Raw genomic sequence first — 17,001 nt, forward strand, 5'->3', positions numbered from 1 at the left:
TTACCTCGCACCGTTAGGACGGAGATAAGATCGGAGATTAAAGGCAAGCAAGTGAAACCTGGAAAAGTACTTATGATTGCACCTAGGACTATTCTAACATTATCAGAGCATTATTAGAGCAGCGTTGGTGCCTCAGAACAGGTGTCAAAGTGCAATGAGGTGCAAAAAACACGATGCCAAAGGTAAGCTCGAAATGTGGTTAGAAGCGAACGAGCTTTTACGCTGAAACGAAATTCACGTGTATAAGCTTGTATTCTTCGCGATCACTTTCAGAATACTTTTAGCCACTTTGGGATACTATTTTCTAAAACATCGCGAAATCTACTTTACAAGATCCTCTAAAATATTCTATAATATCGCAAGAGCTATGTTCTCTACCTTTTGATTTAGTTTTACTTTTAACAAATAGTTTCATTTAATTTTCCTATTCAATTAAAATTTCCGTAACACTTATTAACAAGTACTTGGTCTCTAACACTTTCAATGAATAGTTTTATTCAATTCTTTCAATAATCTCACTGAAAACACTTAATTAATACTCATCAATGAATACTTAGATATGGTAAAACTTCAAAACTTCATTACTATTCATGAATGAATACTTAAATATGGTCTCTAATACTTCGAATGAATTGTCTTATTTGATCTCACTCGAAACTTCATTAATATTAATCGATGATCATTTATAGATATGCTTTGCAATACTTGTACCAGTCTTATATAATTCTGTTACCGATCTCATTAAAAATTGCATACATGAATGAATATCTAAATATGTTCTTGGACACTTTCATTGAGCCATCTTATTCAATTCTTTCAATGATCTCATTAAAAATTTCGCCACTATTCAGTAATGAATAGTTAGACATGATTTCTGTCATTTTCAATGGACAGTCTTGTTCAATCCTCTCCATTGGTCTCACTAAAAACTTCATTACTACTCGTCAATAAATGCTTAAAATATGGTCTCCAACAAGGTTGACATTCCGGTACAGAATTTAAGGATCAAGATTCGCTAGTAAATTTTTCAATAATTCACAGATGTCGTTGACAGATGAAGCGGAAGCGCATTGTTGAAAAGCGACTGCAACGAGCAGTAATCGTGCAGCTATTGTTGCGTGTAATCTTACAGAAATTCCGATCGCCCCTTTTGCCGGTGGAGGCTCCATTGTTCAAACATTCTAAAACATTTTCCAATGAAACGGTCACCGAAAAAATGGAGTCTAACATCGAGGCGCAGCGACTGTGACAGGATGCGCTATTCATCCCGGTTTCCCGGTTTCCTCGAACGTACCCTTCTTGCTCGGGAAAAGTATAATCCTTTCAGCGAATACACGTGAATTTCCCTGAGCCAGTCGTTCAGCTTGAACAAGGGGGTTGGGGAGAGGGGGGTTTCAAGAAGACAGAAAAACGTATCGTTGGCGGTGTGCTCTTTGTCAGCGCATCCTTCGGATTCTTTGCTAAGAAACGATGGCCCCGGGGTACTAAAGCGATTTTCAGGCGTTACGAGCAAATTCGAGCGTGGAATGCTTGGGAATTGGAATTCTCGCACGCAAGAAAGACAACACTATCGATCTTGTCAAAGTTTCCAAATCTCATGAACGATGGTGGCTTATGGTGGTGATGCCGTGAATAGACGAGGAGAAATTTACAAGCCTTACCACCACCATTGCCAGGCTCTGAGTTGTCTAGCGCTTGGTTCTCCATTATGTGCAGCAGCTTCGTTGTAGCAGTTGAAGGGGTAGTAGGCGGTCCTGCACAACAAACACCACATATCGCGTCCATCAAGTAGTAAGCATAGATGTTTCTACGGACTGGTTAACAGTGTTATACAATTCAGTGTGATACATTCGTACCGGACGGTCAACAACAGCATCGACGGTCATGTTAATGGTGGATACGGACAAACAAAAAGTTACTTAATTGTTTCGAGCTTTTATCTTCATGTTATTGGTTACTGTTCTTTCATTTTCACGTTGCCGCGTGGTTAGGTCGGTAAGAAAAAAATGAAAAAACACGTACCACACTCAAAATACGATATAAACGAAATATATGAAACATTTTAAGAGGTGGTAAGATAGAAGAAGTATTAAGATAGATTGTGGTGAAATGTTTGTTTAATCGATCGATTGTTATTGATCGCTTAGTGAGTTATGTAAAAGTTATGGTATGATTATCAACTGTCATGGATCTCATAGGCAGCACTTAAATTTGTTTTCTTAAGTGACTAATTGCAGGTATTTGAAATATTGAATTAAACAGATTTTAAATGTGTCGCAGTTTTGTTGTACACAAAACCTGACTCGTTGACACATCATTGAAACGCAAATAGAAAACCGGAAGTGCTGCTTAACTAAATGTCAATAACTATTTGAGGTTTGCCATCTAGAAACACAGAACTGTGAAATTATTAGTCGTATTGTACAGATGTTATCATTGGTTTCGAACTATGAAATAGAACACTCATTTAGAATACGGTTTGTTAATAACAAACAGAACATATAAACTGTAACAACACCAAATAAACCGGGAAATTTCAGATCGCATTCAATGTTTGCATGCCTACGAATATTAAATAATTGTAGTTACTCGCACCACGTATCGCAGGTTAGTTAATGCGATAACGCAGACGTAGGACGAACAAATAAAACGTAAAGCAATAGGGGCTACACGTAAGCCGTTAAATGGTATAGTATTTTAGGCATATATATGTTGCTTGTACGGTGTTTATACATGTTTCATCAGACACAAATTATTAATGACGAATTAATTTTTACAACGCCGCGAGAACGGTAATTCTGCCAATGAAAACTGTGAATTTGTGGTTATTTAAACGCGTAACGGAGAACAAATATTTTTAGCGGGAATTCTCTGCGGCGCGATCATTAATCTCCGGTGGTTCGGCGTGACATTAAACGAGCGCTATATTACGCAACATAATGCAGCAAGAACTTCTGGAGTCCCTTAATTTTATTATACTAGTTCTGTGACGACTGAAAGTGAGAGAGAGATAACCAGGTGAAAGGGAATGATGTCTTAGGGAGCACCAGTTACTTCGCGGAGAACTGTGACAGCCCAAGTTCTGAACAACTCCAACGATTTGAAAAATAATTTTCTTAATTGTAATATATCTGATAAGAAGTAACTTGTTTCATAGCTATGAACACTAGGTTTATGGGACCGGTCAAAAGAACGGTTTCCAAACTTTTCAACTTACGATTATCGAGATTTTATTTATGAGGAATTTATCTAATAAATTGATCACTTTGAGCAAATATAAAGATAGGGGAATTGTTAGAAATCGGAATAAATATATTATTGTCACTTTTCTCAAGTTAGATAAAATACTGCTTTTAATGTTCCGTAAACCTAGTGTTAATAACAAGATAAGTTTTTGCTGCTCGATCGAATTTGATTTGCTATCATTTTCGCAAATGTTCTAGGACAATTATGCAAGTTCCTTTTCGGTATGTTTTTAGTACTTTGATATACTTCCATCATATTTTATTACTAAACTGAAAACGAGACTGCAATTTCAATTTTGGAGACGTAAGCTACATAAAGAATTATTTAAACACTGTAAGCTAAAGAAATAATATATTTTTAATATACATATTATATCTGTCTCTTCAGCTTTTCTAAAATAATCTTCTCAATAATACACATGGATTGTGTAATTATGGTATACCCTACGATGACACATGAAAGTACTAAACAATAGTGACAGGAACAATCTTGCGATAGATGCGAACAATTTTTATTTTATACAAAATTCCGCAATATAGTAATGAATATTAAACGTACGAAGTCTATTCAATTACTCACAAGGAATATTAAATATCTATTCTCTTGGATCAATAGAAATTTGCAATTTTGTTGAAGAGGTAAACCTAACCTATATTTTGCTTTAGCCTAGTTTCATTATACTTTAATCGTCGTACGTGTTAAAAAAGAAGTGGTCCCGTTTTAAAAAATGAAGACGACCTTAATATTAAAAAAAAAAATAATAAAATAAGGAGAATTACTTTTATGACATCGTGTAATCCCCATTGAACCATCCAGCTTTGTCCTCAAAACATTTGACGAATCATTAAAAACAACAAATGAGGTGTTAGGTGACTCACCCTGTATAATTGTAGCCAAATATCGTAAAATGATTGATATTTACAACAAAATAAGTTAAAAACAATCGTCACGTCAGTAGTATCCAATATTTAATTACGCATTATTTATAACTAAACTGCAGATCTTTATGCAAAATAAAAATTGTCTACAATTGTTGCAAAAATCAAGAATTACGGCGGAACTGTTTTCGCATCACGTTCAATCACTAAAATTCCCACAAAGTCAAAGCAATTTAATTAATTGAACCGAAATTAGAAAGTTAAAATTTATCATAGTGGATGACATTAGAAGGCTTTCGCATTCGAAACGTCCTAGATAAATTCAGTTTATTCGAATATGGCACAATAAAAATGAATTTTCAAGATTGGTCGAAAATTAGTGTCAATCGTACGTGACTGATGCGACACTCGACATGTAAATAATTACACTAGGCTGGAAGCAATGCATTTGATATTCTCCGATTTTTCTAGCGTGTCGATTGTTCGAAATTACAGTCATTCATTTTTGTCATAAATGCATCAAATCCGCAGTCTATTGATAACATATTCATAAAAGTCGTCGTCCGAAGTCATGATACGTGGCTAATTTTTTGAGCGCAGGTACCACTGCAGGTGGTAGCCTCAAATCGAATTCTTCCACGTGCAGAGTTTTATCAAAACGGGAGGCAAGCGACTCGGCAAGGTTCCTTGTCAGCGGCACTTTGAATAAACGAAAGAACAAATGTTTGCGACACTCGTATCGAATGATTGGAATAGGACCGTGAACGAAGCGAGATTGGTTCGTCAGTCGGCGTTTGCTTACACCTGTTCCACTCGGCCGTTCTCCTCCCGAGTGGTACGTATCAGTAATAACCCCGACCCTCGAAAGTCACCGAAACGGATCGCGATGCTCGTCACGTGCTCGAGTGTCGAACAGACGGGTGCAAATTGGTAAACACGTGGGTCGGCTGGCTAACGAAGGATCCTTTCTCTGAAACCGTCAAGACGGCTCTCTCTCTCCCTCTCTCTCTCTCTCGTCGGTAGTTCCCACGATCTCTACGTATCTACGGGTGCGCGGGCGTGTGTGTGTGTTTTTCTCTGAATCCCACGGAACCAGGAAGATTTAGTTCGCAAAGGAGAAAATTGGATGATAATAGGCAAGGCGTGCCGGCTGGAAGTACAAGCAATTTAACCCATGTAATTTAGTCCTTTTCCTCGGAGCGACCGCAGCGCGGGCCTCTGCAACCGGATGAGCTGAAAACCCTTCTTTGACCAAGATGATAACGAGGCAAGAGGAAGGACGTGGCTACAAGTTTCCCCGCAAAATACTCGGCCGTCTGTGAGTAAACGCGATGCACACGCCAAGTCTCTGTCGACGCCCACTACTTGACCCTTCGGCGTGAACGCGGCGGTGGCGGCTACGCCGGCCTCTTAGGGACTTTGCCCTTTGAACCGAACTCCCGGCGCTGGAATGTCATCGTAGGGGATAGAACGCCCGCAAGGATAATGGAACACGTATAATAAACCGAAACGCTGTGATCTGGATTCAGATGATCTGCCGGATTGCTCGAACCACTACCGACAAGCCTGCACGTGTGACTTTTGTTATCTGCTCACGACTGAGAATTGCGGATCGTGTACAATAGTCAACGACAACGAGATCCCGAGTGAACCTCCTCCAACTCGAGGAGAATATTTTTTGTCAACATCGAATTCGCAGCATTCAGCGAACTTGGATGATTAGACTGATACATTCGTTTATGAAGAAAGCGAATGCAAAATAGACTTTTACGGAAAGAATGTAGTTTAACGTAACATACAGCAAGAATTTTTATGGAATGAATGAAGTTCAATGTAACTTCTGATTTGTTACACTGCAGAAAAATGCATAATCCATTAGGTTGTTCGGAAAGTAATTTCGTTCTTTCACGAGAAAATCAATGACGATTTTTAATGTTTAGTAAATATTATTTAATGATGCATTGTTCCATAACTGTTTGATATTTTTCTGGTAGCTTTGAAATCGTATGCTCGTAGAAACAGAAGATCCTGTATTTTTGTCGGCGGTATACTGAATCAAGTACTTTTGTAACAGTCTTACGAAATTAAATTTTTTTCAGAAACGAAATTAGTCTCCGTGCAACCCAATAGCAGAGAGATAACAGAGTCTACTGCAGGCAATCAAACTATCACGAAATTAGTGAGCTTTGGTTGAGAATTTTATTTTTTGGCTAGTAAAATATGTTTACAATGTTTATTGTAAAGTTATTGTAAAGTATGTTACTGTATAACATATACCAAAGATTTCGTGTGTTCTATAATTTTTAAAACTATAATCACCAATATTTCTTCATATTACTCCTAGCATCTAAATTTCTGGCAAAGAATATTTAAATATTCTAACAGATCAAATGTGTTCCATTCTAGCTCAACTGCGAATCTTTGCTAAACCATAAACATCAGAATGAAGAGAAAAATTTCTTTCGTCATCAGACAGAATCCTCAAAAATCGAATAAGAACGCTGATAGTTTTTATTACTGTAATCTAATTATAATTATTCATACATTTCTTGACTGTTACCTGATTGACGTATCAATAATTTCCATAGACTTTCTGTCACATTCATATCAGGTAAATTTTCAGATCACGATAAAATTGAAATTTCTCTCAGCTAAATTATTCACCTATTCTTGATGTCCAAAAGGAAGTTTGATCACGTATTGAATTTTTGAATTTTGACTATTGTGATGGGAAATCATTATTATTGCATTGGTTCCAAAAGTGTATTTTAGCTTTAACTAGCTTTAACTCTTTCAGGGCGAATGTCGACGTAGTGACGACGGGACATCAGGATTGTAAATCTTATCGCAGAAGTTGCAAATATACGAAAATATAGCAAAATACCAAAAAAATTGTTCACTTTTACCATTACTTAAATAAAATGATGATAGATAAGATGATTAATTTGAAAATTTTTATTTATATTGCTGAAAAAATTATATCATAGACAAATTTTTGATAAAAATTTGAATTGAGTTTAAGATAATGTTTCTGAATTTTAAGTTTCATGCACCACTACAACCCTTCAGATGTGTGGCCTTTTTATCTTATTGAAAATTGACAAGTTTAACGAAATGCACAGACTTTGTTTAATTTTTGTTTAATATGCGGTTAACAGTCGAATGAAGTTTGATCCTTCCCCTTTGATTTAGGACAAAATAGACGTGACTGCGATTTCATTTCGCAAAGTTACCGATAATATCAATGCAGGTGATTCATGACAAAAATGTAAGGGCTACTTTAAAGTGCAGCAACTTTGTGAAAAAAACGCGGTTACGTTTCTTTCTTTTTAATTAAAGGGAAAGAATAAAAACAGCATCTCCTAAAAAAATGTTACATTCTAGCGAGTTTGGCAATTTTCAATGTGACAAACATGACCTCATATTTAGAGGTTACAGCGACGAGGGTGCATCAAACTTAAAAGCCGGAAACAGATTCTTAAAGTAGACGTTTCAAGCTTTAATTTAAAGGAAAGTCCATCATCCTACGATAATTTTCCGCGGTGTTATCGTTAGTCAAATTTGGCCAATTTTTAACCAAAGATCGTATAAGGGTGTATAACGGTAATGTGGTTTATTATATGCACTATTTTTGTTCATAAGTTTCAGTTGGATATAATCAAAACTTGTGATCAAAAATAGTGCAAAAAATGTAGATTTAATAAACATCATTACCGTCGCATATTAAAAAAAATTGTTAAGTTAACGGGGCATTTTATCTTTTCATCGCTGGTTGTAATTCTTAGTGTGTAAAAAAATCTTTATCCACACACGGAGAGTTAAAAAGTCACTAAATAGCAATCATATAAAACACCTTCTGGAACGGACTAAAAACAAATCACTGCAATGAACAGTATAATCTACGTTTTGAATATTAAGTGACCAAGCAATCTTCGCAGTGTCCGAAAACCCGAAAATCCGCGAAAACTTGTTTGGTCAGCTAATTCGGCAATCGATTGCGGATTAAACCGGTCGTGCTGCCAGCGGCAGAAACGTCAAACATTACGGCGACTCCTGAGACATCGCAATATTCATCAGAATCAATATTTCTGTATCCAGGCGAAGGACTTTCCGATCCAATAAATTCGATCAAATTCCATGTTACGTTCCGCGCACCGTGTAATTTTCTCCCGTTTTTTTTTGCCGGACGTGAACGTTAGAGGTCAGCAGGCGGCAGCCGTGTTTTTCTCGTTTTACTTTATTAAATGTCCTGAAAAGCTTTCATTCGGTCGAAACCAAATATTCCCTGACGGAAGTCCGTTTCATCGCGTTGCAATATTTCCCGCGCGGAAGCGGAAACGCGGAAGAGCGCGACGTTTTCCCGCGCGTATCTCTGCATCCCATGAAAGATAGACCGCCGTGGCTGACGCAAAAAAAAAAGAATATACACGTACATCGTCACGGAACCACATGCACACACGCGTATCGATACGGACACGCGCAAATAAACACACGCGGAAAGAGGGTGTTTTATTTAGCGAGCCGAAGGAAGATATCGCTTTCGAACTCTCGACGATGACGCCCGGTGTCCTGTGCGGAGCGCACATATGCATACACGTGCAGACAAAGGAATACACACGCGCATACGTACAAATAATACACAGATGTATACATACTGGAATGCACACACGGACGGACAGACTCCCGCGTAAACACGTAACACATGAGCCGGTGCACGCGTCACAATCTGAATTTACTAACAGTCGATGGCGTTTAATTTGTTATTGACATGCCTTGTTTATACGCACTGAAAACCTGTGCACACGGGAGTGAAAATTACACACGGAACAGGATAGCAATCCAATAGCCAGGCCGCAACAATGATATTTTAAGCACTCTCGAGATTAAAAGATCGTGTTCCGGTGTTATTGACATTGGCAGCCGTCGCATTCTTGGATAAAAACGACGTTGCCCCCGCTCGAGTCTGCGTTATTTAGCGTCACTCCCACGCTTGACCCTTTATGGCCACTCTGCGGAATGGTTTTAGAAAATAATCGACGTGGCACGTGATTGTTATCGACACGATACTGTTAGTATTCTTGCGGCAACCCTTCTAGTTCTTGATTCTCTTTCGATCGGATTCCCTTTCTCTTTGCGAATATTTATCTTGGAATTAACGGATCAGCATACTTTTCAAAATCGTTAGGAAGGTAATAGAAACTGTCAGCAAGGAAGGTATCCTAGCGAGTGAGAGGTATTTCTTTCGTCGGTGGAAAAGCATTTCGCGAGAGTGGAACAACACTCCTCATGAAGACGTCGTTGAGAAGATATTACTTCACTTGTGTGGGCACAACATTTCGAATCGTTGCGAACGATACAGATGTGCGATTTTCTTAAATAATTTTGTGAGCGTGTACTACTTTTTAATATTATAATATGATAGGTTTACGACGATTTGGAAATTGTGTTTTTGTCGTTGAAGTCATTATGTTCTGAATAGTTTTTTGACGGACGTTATTTTTGTGCATTGTAGGAGGAATAAAAGCTTTTTATTTCTCTATCTACCTATAAAATAATACATTTAATGATATTCATTACGCTGAATTACATTTTTTTGTGAGAATGTAATGAAATGTATGAGATTAATAATCATTTTAAATCCAAAAACACGTCAATTTATCTATCTTGTGTTACAAACATGTTTTCCAGATTCTTCTCGATTTGTAGACATCTGGGTGCCTATTAGAGGTAGTTTAGTTCCATGAAATAGTTCAATAAAACCAATTAAATCGTATTCATCAACGATTCGAGCCAAAACGATTGCATCAATAATATACTGTTGTGGACAAATATGTATATATGGACACCTTCTAAAACGGAATAACTTTCCTAGATTTGGACCAAACAACTTAAATTTTGTTGAGTTGCTAGTCTATTAGACAATGTGTAAAAAATTTTTTGTAAAAATTGCAGTTAAATGGAAGGAAAAAGAAGTCTCTGTAGCCCACATGTGTGTTTAAAATGTTGTCAAAATCGTCACACGTTGCTGTGAGCTAGAAACAATTAAAGATATCGGAAACCGCAGTTTTTCACAATTTTCGATCAAATGATCGTAGCTTTACTCTACGTTAACCAATTTTCAACGTTCATAAATTTACGTTATTATCGAATTTATAATTGAATTTTTGTTACATGCTCATCATTCTACCCAACTGCAATCTTTGCAAAAATTTGTTTACAAATTCTCCAGAAGACTGAACCTTCTATCGCATCAAAGAAGTTCAACTCGTTCGTTCATTTAATTTTGATTTTAACTTAGTTATGCAATTTTAAGACATACATTTAAACTATTGTCCGCGTCCGTAAATGAAACAACGAAACTTTTATTTCCCTAGTGTTGTTCCCTCCTCTAAATGTATTTCCGACAGAAAACAAATACCTGTCATTGATTATTTTAGCCCACTGCAATTAAAAACGAGTCGAATCGGCGACGAACGCTTCCTTGCAAGAGTAAAACATCGTCGATTGACGCGGAGTATGCTATATTCCATATTAATGCGCGATGACCCATTCCCCCGCCCCCTCCCAATCCAAAGTTTCGTCTTGTCGACTATCGAACGCAGAACACTTCCGGTTCCAGCCGGAGAGAAAGACAGGATTGTTACCAGAGATAGAGAGAAAGATAGATAGGATAGATTAAAATAACGTTGTACTAACCGCGGTAGTAGACGGTATTGCGGGAAGTGTTGTAGCTCGCCTCCGGTATACCCAGCAAACATTTGATGATCGCTGGTTCCGGTAAATCTTCGTCCAGTAAGGTCGCTCGTTTTAAGATATTGAACAGTCCGTCCTTGCTCATGGTAACGCTGGGCGTCGTCATATTTGCCGCAACACCCCTGCAAGGGAAGCAACGTTTGCGAAATTATCACGGCCGCGTTAAAGAGGAAGCATCGCGCGATACAGGCCGTTCCGCCAGAAAACAGGACACGCGATTCTCTCCTTTAACCATCGCGATGCCAACGGTCCGAGTAATCGCGCGGATGACAATGCCGGGATGACAACGCGAGGATCCACTCGGAACCGTGGCATTTGCGCCGCATACGTGCAGGCCGTTTTGCAAAATGGTTCCTGCCGAAGGGACGATTCTAGCAAAAAAATAAGTCGAACAAGAACGGAATACTAGCTCGGTTGCTTTACAATTGAATTTTCTTTTTGCGGAATAATATACAAATATATAGGGTGTTTCTTCCGAAATGTGTACTTAACCCTTCAGGCACCTTCGCTGTTTAGACTTACGTGGGTGGCATCGACTGACAGATTCCTACCCGTTTCAAGAGTATTTCAAATATCTTTGCAGGCTTTTTATTCGGAAACAATTGTTTCAGGCAAAAAAGAGAAGACTGATATATTTTCGAACGCAATAAAATATAACATAATATTTATTATATATTTTATAAGAAAATTAATAAAATGTAAAATATTTATTATAAATGAAATATAATATTTATTTATATTTTATTCATTTATCCCAGTGACAAAGCACCAATGGCTTCGAAGTTATGAATACAAATATTACGCGTGGGGTATAAATCTGCCCGTGAAACTACTTGAGGGTTAACTCTTTGAGAACTAGTATAATAATAATAATAAACACGAAGACTATACGCATTATTTCTGAAGTTGCAAGTATGTTATTTAATTCTGTACACAATGGTGTATCAGGATGTATTACATGAAGTGTACTCTGGTTCTATGAGGAAGATATTTCTCGTGCAATTACTGACTATATTGGGAAACATTTAAAATTATAGAGTATCGAAGAAGTCACACGAGATAATTTGTTTCTTTTTGTCGCTAATTTCTGCGTAGTATCGAAAACTGCACGATAGTTAAATGTCATAGTCTGTAGTGAATGTTTCGCTTCGAATGAGCTGTATAATTGTTTGTTTAACAAAACGAAAGACTGACTTGGTTTAACAATGTTGTTTCTCATCTGACATCAGAAGTATGTATTTACAAGCGTGATCTGTCTTTACTTTTGACTCAAGTTGGCACACACTATGATCGTATATTTTTTATATAACTTTTGATACTCTACGAAAAAATATCGCATTGTTATTACCCGTTGTTTTCACACAATCAATTATTTACACGTTTCAAGACGACTTTCGTGAGAATAAAATATTAAATAAAAATAATTACATTCCAAATTTTCGACTTATCTTATCACGTATAAAATTGCCGAACGATTATTCACAATTTTTTGTTTTAAATTGGGTTATTTTTAAATTATTAAGTCCGTATTGATAGACCATTAATGGGTTTTATTTCGAACGAAGTTCTACATCGTAATTTCGCACGCTTGCCCCGTGATTTGGAGGCGTTGATAATTGTGTAAAACAATAATAATAATATTTGTTCACTGCGGTTTAATCTCCGTTGTGCCGCTGTCCGCGCTTTGTGTTTCCGGTTTTATTATTACAGATAACAGGTCTGCGGAACTGTTTCACTGGATTCGTTGTTATCGCTGAGAAGTTTCTGGTGCTAAAATCGGACGACTTTTGTCCGCGTTTTCGCAACAGCACTTATAATTGATATTTGCTAGATATTACGTGTTACGAAGAGCAATGTGAAACAGGAAACCAGTATTTAAAAACAATACTTAATGGCGCGTACTTTAAATAATAATTCGAATCTGATACCATTTACAAAATTACAAACCGCGCCGTGATGACGAGTATAGAAATTTATCGTGGGATTTGCTTGGAGGATTCTGCTATTGTGATTAATTTATGGATTTTTTTTATAGGATATAGAAATTTTCTAAATCAATCATTGAGAGAATCACTAATTTAAATAAGTTGAGGAGAAAATAAGAATGTTCTGAAATTTTTCTAATGTTCCTTCGTATTTTATCTAAACATTTTTATCATAAATGTATAGAATCTGCAATCTAATTATGATATATCAATGAACATTTTATTCTCAACAATTTGATAGCTCCGAACTCTGTTTTTGAATCTAATAGATAAAGATTTTGCAAAGCAAAATTGAGGAGTTTATATTACCGTATAAAATTAATATTGATTATATATGGTAAATATATATCTTTCCTTTACATTCTAAGATATTATTCTAGAGTACAGTTTATTAATAAATATAAGGATGTGTAAATTTTAAAAAAAGCATTGTTGATGTTTTTGTATCTGACAGTAATATGTAGGGAAATGCCAGAATGCCAATGTAAAGATGGTGGTTTATGATACTAATCGCTCATTATTTACACACCTTGCGTAACTAAATATATTCGTTAATAAATTAACGAACATTTAGATGTTTCATGATCTGGAAATATCAGGATATTCGTCTGTTTATCGTAGTATATACTACACGGATTGGTAAGCTTGGAGAAGTACTTACTCGATGGATATATCCAGGGTGGGTTTTGGATATAGCCCTTCTGCTGCGCATGTTATCTCCACTCCATCCTTATCATCTACGGTCTTCCTTCTGTATTGAAGATCGAAATTCTGCTCAGTTGCTGGAAAAATAAAGAGGATATTTGTATAATTCAGATATTAAGCGACCCACTTCGATCTTCTTAAAAGATATACTAATACGACGATAGTCGTATAATAATTGGTAGAATGATTCACACGCATAACATTTAAGAATCTATTTAACAAAATCTCGATTTCATCTGTCAAATCTAATCGTACCATTGGTTCGATAATTCTTATTCTACAATTATTGCAATTATAAAGACACAGCCACTGGAAATCCTTCAAAAAATTTATTCATTCCAACACCTATTAATACAAAAATTAAAAAAGAATTCTAAATAAATTTGTGTAAGGTAACACAGAGACGAGCCACTTTTAACGTTCGGTATGGTTAGCGTTAAATTCTCTTTCAGAGAGTTAGTCTCTCTAAGAAATAAAAGATACTGCTCTTAATTTCTAACACGTTAAGTTCCGCATCCGTCCCATACAGGTGTGACACTAATTTTTAATTAGATTTTAAAATTCTTTTTCATGGTAATATATTGAACTGAATGTTGCTAGAATTTTGGAATACAAAAGAGTTAAACTAACATTTCCTATGGTAAATTTTAACTTTCTAGTTTCGGTTTTATTGATTGAACTGACTATGATATCGTGATAATTTTTGGAGTTGATTTTCGGTACTTAACCGAAATGATTCTAGATTTCTTATTTCACAATCGTTAAGACTGGCAAGATGCTTTTTCGAGCAAAGTCTGGATATGTCCAGCTGCGTTTTGAAATAAAAATCGAGCACAATCCTTTTGTTACTGTTAAATACGATACCAACTAGTCGCGTTCAGTGACCCCTTGTACCGCTGTTAACTCAAACAAGTAATTTCTTATGCAACAAGCAGCGCACTGAAAAGTCCAAGGAATAATCCGAATGGAATCTCGTGTCATCGAATATTTGCAGAACTGCGGATTTCGTAAACCAGCGAGTTCAACGGAATCTGTTTTGCTCGTTGTGTATCGCCACTTTGTTTTTCGCTTTCAGTCCTCCCTGTTTTATTTATCCTTCCAGCGGGGGGCAGGCTTATTGGCATAAGACAAATCGGCGAATATATTCGAGTGCAGCCAGCACGGGCGATAAAATTTAATGTCCGACAATGATTTCCGGACTGTTCGGTCGGTTCGGACATATCCGAACGCGGGCAAGCTACGCCGCTATTTTTGTAAAAGCAACTGTGAAATTGTATTCATTGCATGCGCCACCATATCTACGCCCCGTAGACAACACTCTATTTTATTGCAATTTTTATTTACATTTGTTTTACCATCGGACGTACAGCACTTTTCAATGACGCAGACACGCGGATAACCGTGCACGGTGCTTGAATGCCGAAAATTGTGCAAAAAAACTCTGTAATACCACACGAAAACTGAATAGATAAATACGGTTTCTAGTGGATATTTTATATTTATACACCTCCAACGATAGAGTTAGTAATTTATTTCATTTCTATTTGTTAAATAGCCTTTTACTCTTTTTTACTAGTTTCACGAGTTTTCTATTTTAGAGTACGTGGTTACGTATTTAAAAATATATTCAAGAATTTATTAACAAATAAAGAAAATAAAAGAATAGAAAAATTTAATATGTCTATTGACGCGTTGAAATCATTAACAGTGATGCTTAGCCTACATCTTAATACATTCGAACAATACAGTATGAATCGAGTACAATTTCCTCAACATACCATCTATTGTCTTCATTATTATAATCTCGAGGATTAGGATTAAACGTAACGTAAACTCTCAGCGCGTATCAAATTCGAGCTGTATTCCAATGAAACAAGTTAACGGAATACTCGTCAATTCGTCCACTAATTGGGGATTCTATTAATACGCGTAGCAATTATAATAAGACAAATATAATAAGAGAATTTCCACGGAATTTCAGATTTTTAGTACTGTAGGAGCTTTGTGGATTATTATTTTAAAATCCCAATGTGTCTGAATATTTTACTGTACAAACGAAAGTTTTCAGTCACTGTTATTTTCTTTTGAAGTGTGTGCAATTTAGCAGCACACCGATATGCACACTAGTACATAAGTAAGAAACAGTGTATTTCTCTTGTATCTGATCCATCGTTGCAGTATTGTCCTTTTATGTACTCTATTAGTAATAAATATTTCTTATAGAAATGCCAGTGCCTAACGAAAGAATGATAAGAATTTAATGTCCTGCGCTGTAAGTAAACGTTGAAAATGATTCAGCATAAAATCAACAATTTTGGTGTAGAGTAGAGACTCAACAAACGTCCAAATAATAAAACACTTAGTTACAGTGCCAATCTTTATTAATTTTTGTAATAAACGGTTTTATACAGGCTGTCATGTAACTGGTGGTACAACCAGATATGGACTTATTCTACGACAAAAAAAATGAGTCGAAAAAAAGGAGTGACACTTTTTCATTTAAGGCTCCGTTTTCGAGAAGATATAGGTTGAAAAAATAATATTATCGAATAGGAATCAAGTGGCAAGCCTTTCCATGTCCTTTTTCACGAACGAAGCAGGAGAGATAGAAACGACGGCGTTGGCTCAGTATATTTTTCTCCAGATCTAAACATCTCGGCTCTGTTTGGTCTTAATAATCAAATATCCACTTTCTCCGCAGAATTTCTAGCAATTAAAAAAGCCATTAAAATCTCTACCAACTATCCTCACAAAAATATCTCCATCTATTCTGACTGCCTAAGTGGCTTACAGGATTTATCCAATAGTTCTCTAAGTGTAAAAATTAACCTCCTTGTGTTCGATATCAGAAAAAATAATACATAAGTAACACGGCAAAAAGAATCTTTATCTCTTCTGGATATCGGCTCACGTTGGGATTTCCTACAACGAAAAAGTGGATGTCACCGAACTGGATGTCTCTCCTGACATCGCATTTCTGCATTCCAATTTTACTAAGAGTTTTAAAATTCAAGCGAAATCTGAAATTGAACACCAGCTATTCGAAGATGCTAAATTCAAAGCTACTAAGTTCTTCAACTATTTTTATAATCCGAGTGCGAAACAATGGTTTGCACACAAGAACCTTGCCAGAGACTTTGTTTCCTGGACCAACAAATGCCGTACAAACCATTAGAATCAGGTCTCTTCACTTTCTCGTATTAACATTATCGATGATCCGATGTGTCGGTGTGATTGTTTGGAGCGAGATCTAAATCACGTCATATGGTAGTCATATGACACCGAAAGAAATGCTATGATACATAAACTTTGCCAGCTTGGTTTCCATCCTCCTTACGCAATAGATGCCTTTTTATGTAAACCATACATTCAACCACTGCTAATCATTTTCAATTTCTTTAAGAAACATGATATACATCCTTGAGCGTGAAACA

At 36.4% G+C, this 17,001-nt stretch overlaps 1 protein-coding gene across 2 annotated transcripts in view; it reads right to left on the bottom strand.

Moving 5' to 3' along the window:
• Positions 1-17,001, bottom strand: part of LOC117225222 (uncharacterized) — a 58,227-nt gene that overhangs the window by 13,400 nt on the left and 27,826 nt on the right. The window contains exons 2-4 of one of the 2 annotated variants that reach the window (XM_033478593.2): positions 13,524-13,644; positions 10,821-10,999; positions 1,662-1,754 (exon numbers count right to left, since the gene is read on the bottom strand). In XM_033478593.2, coding sequence (XP_033334484.2) covers positions 1,662-1,754; positions 10,821-10,999; positions 13,524-13,644 — 393 coding nt within the window. The remainder of the gene's footprint in view (positions 1-1,661; positions 1,755-10,820; positions 11,000-13,523; positions 13,645-17,001) is intronic. The other variant, XM_076523934.1, reaches the window with a different exon arrangement.

Source organism: Megalopta genalis, chromosome 7 (assembly GCF_051020955.1).
Source record: "Megalopta genalis isolate 19385.01 chromosome 7, iyMegGena1_principal, whole genome shotgun sequence".
In the NCBI taxonomy this organism is placed as follows: Eukaryota; Metazoa; Arthropoda; class Insecta; order Hymenoptera; family Halictidae; genus Megalopta; species Megalopta genalis.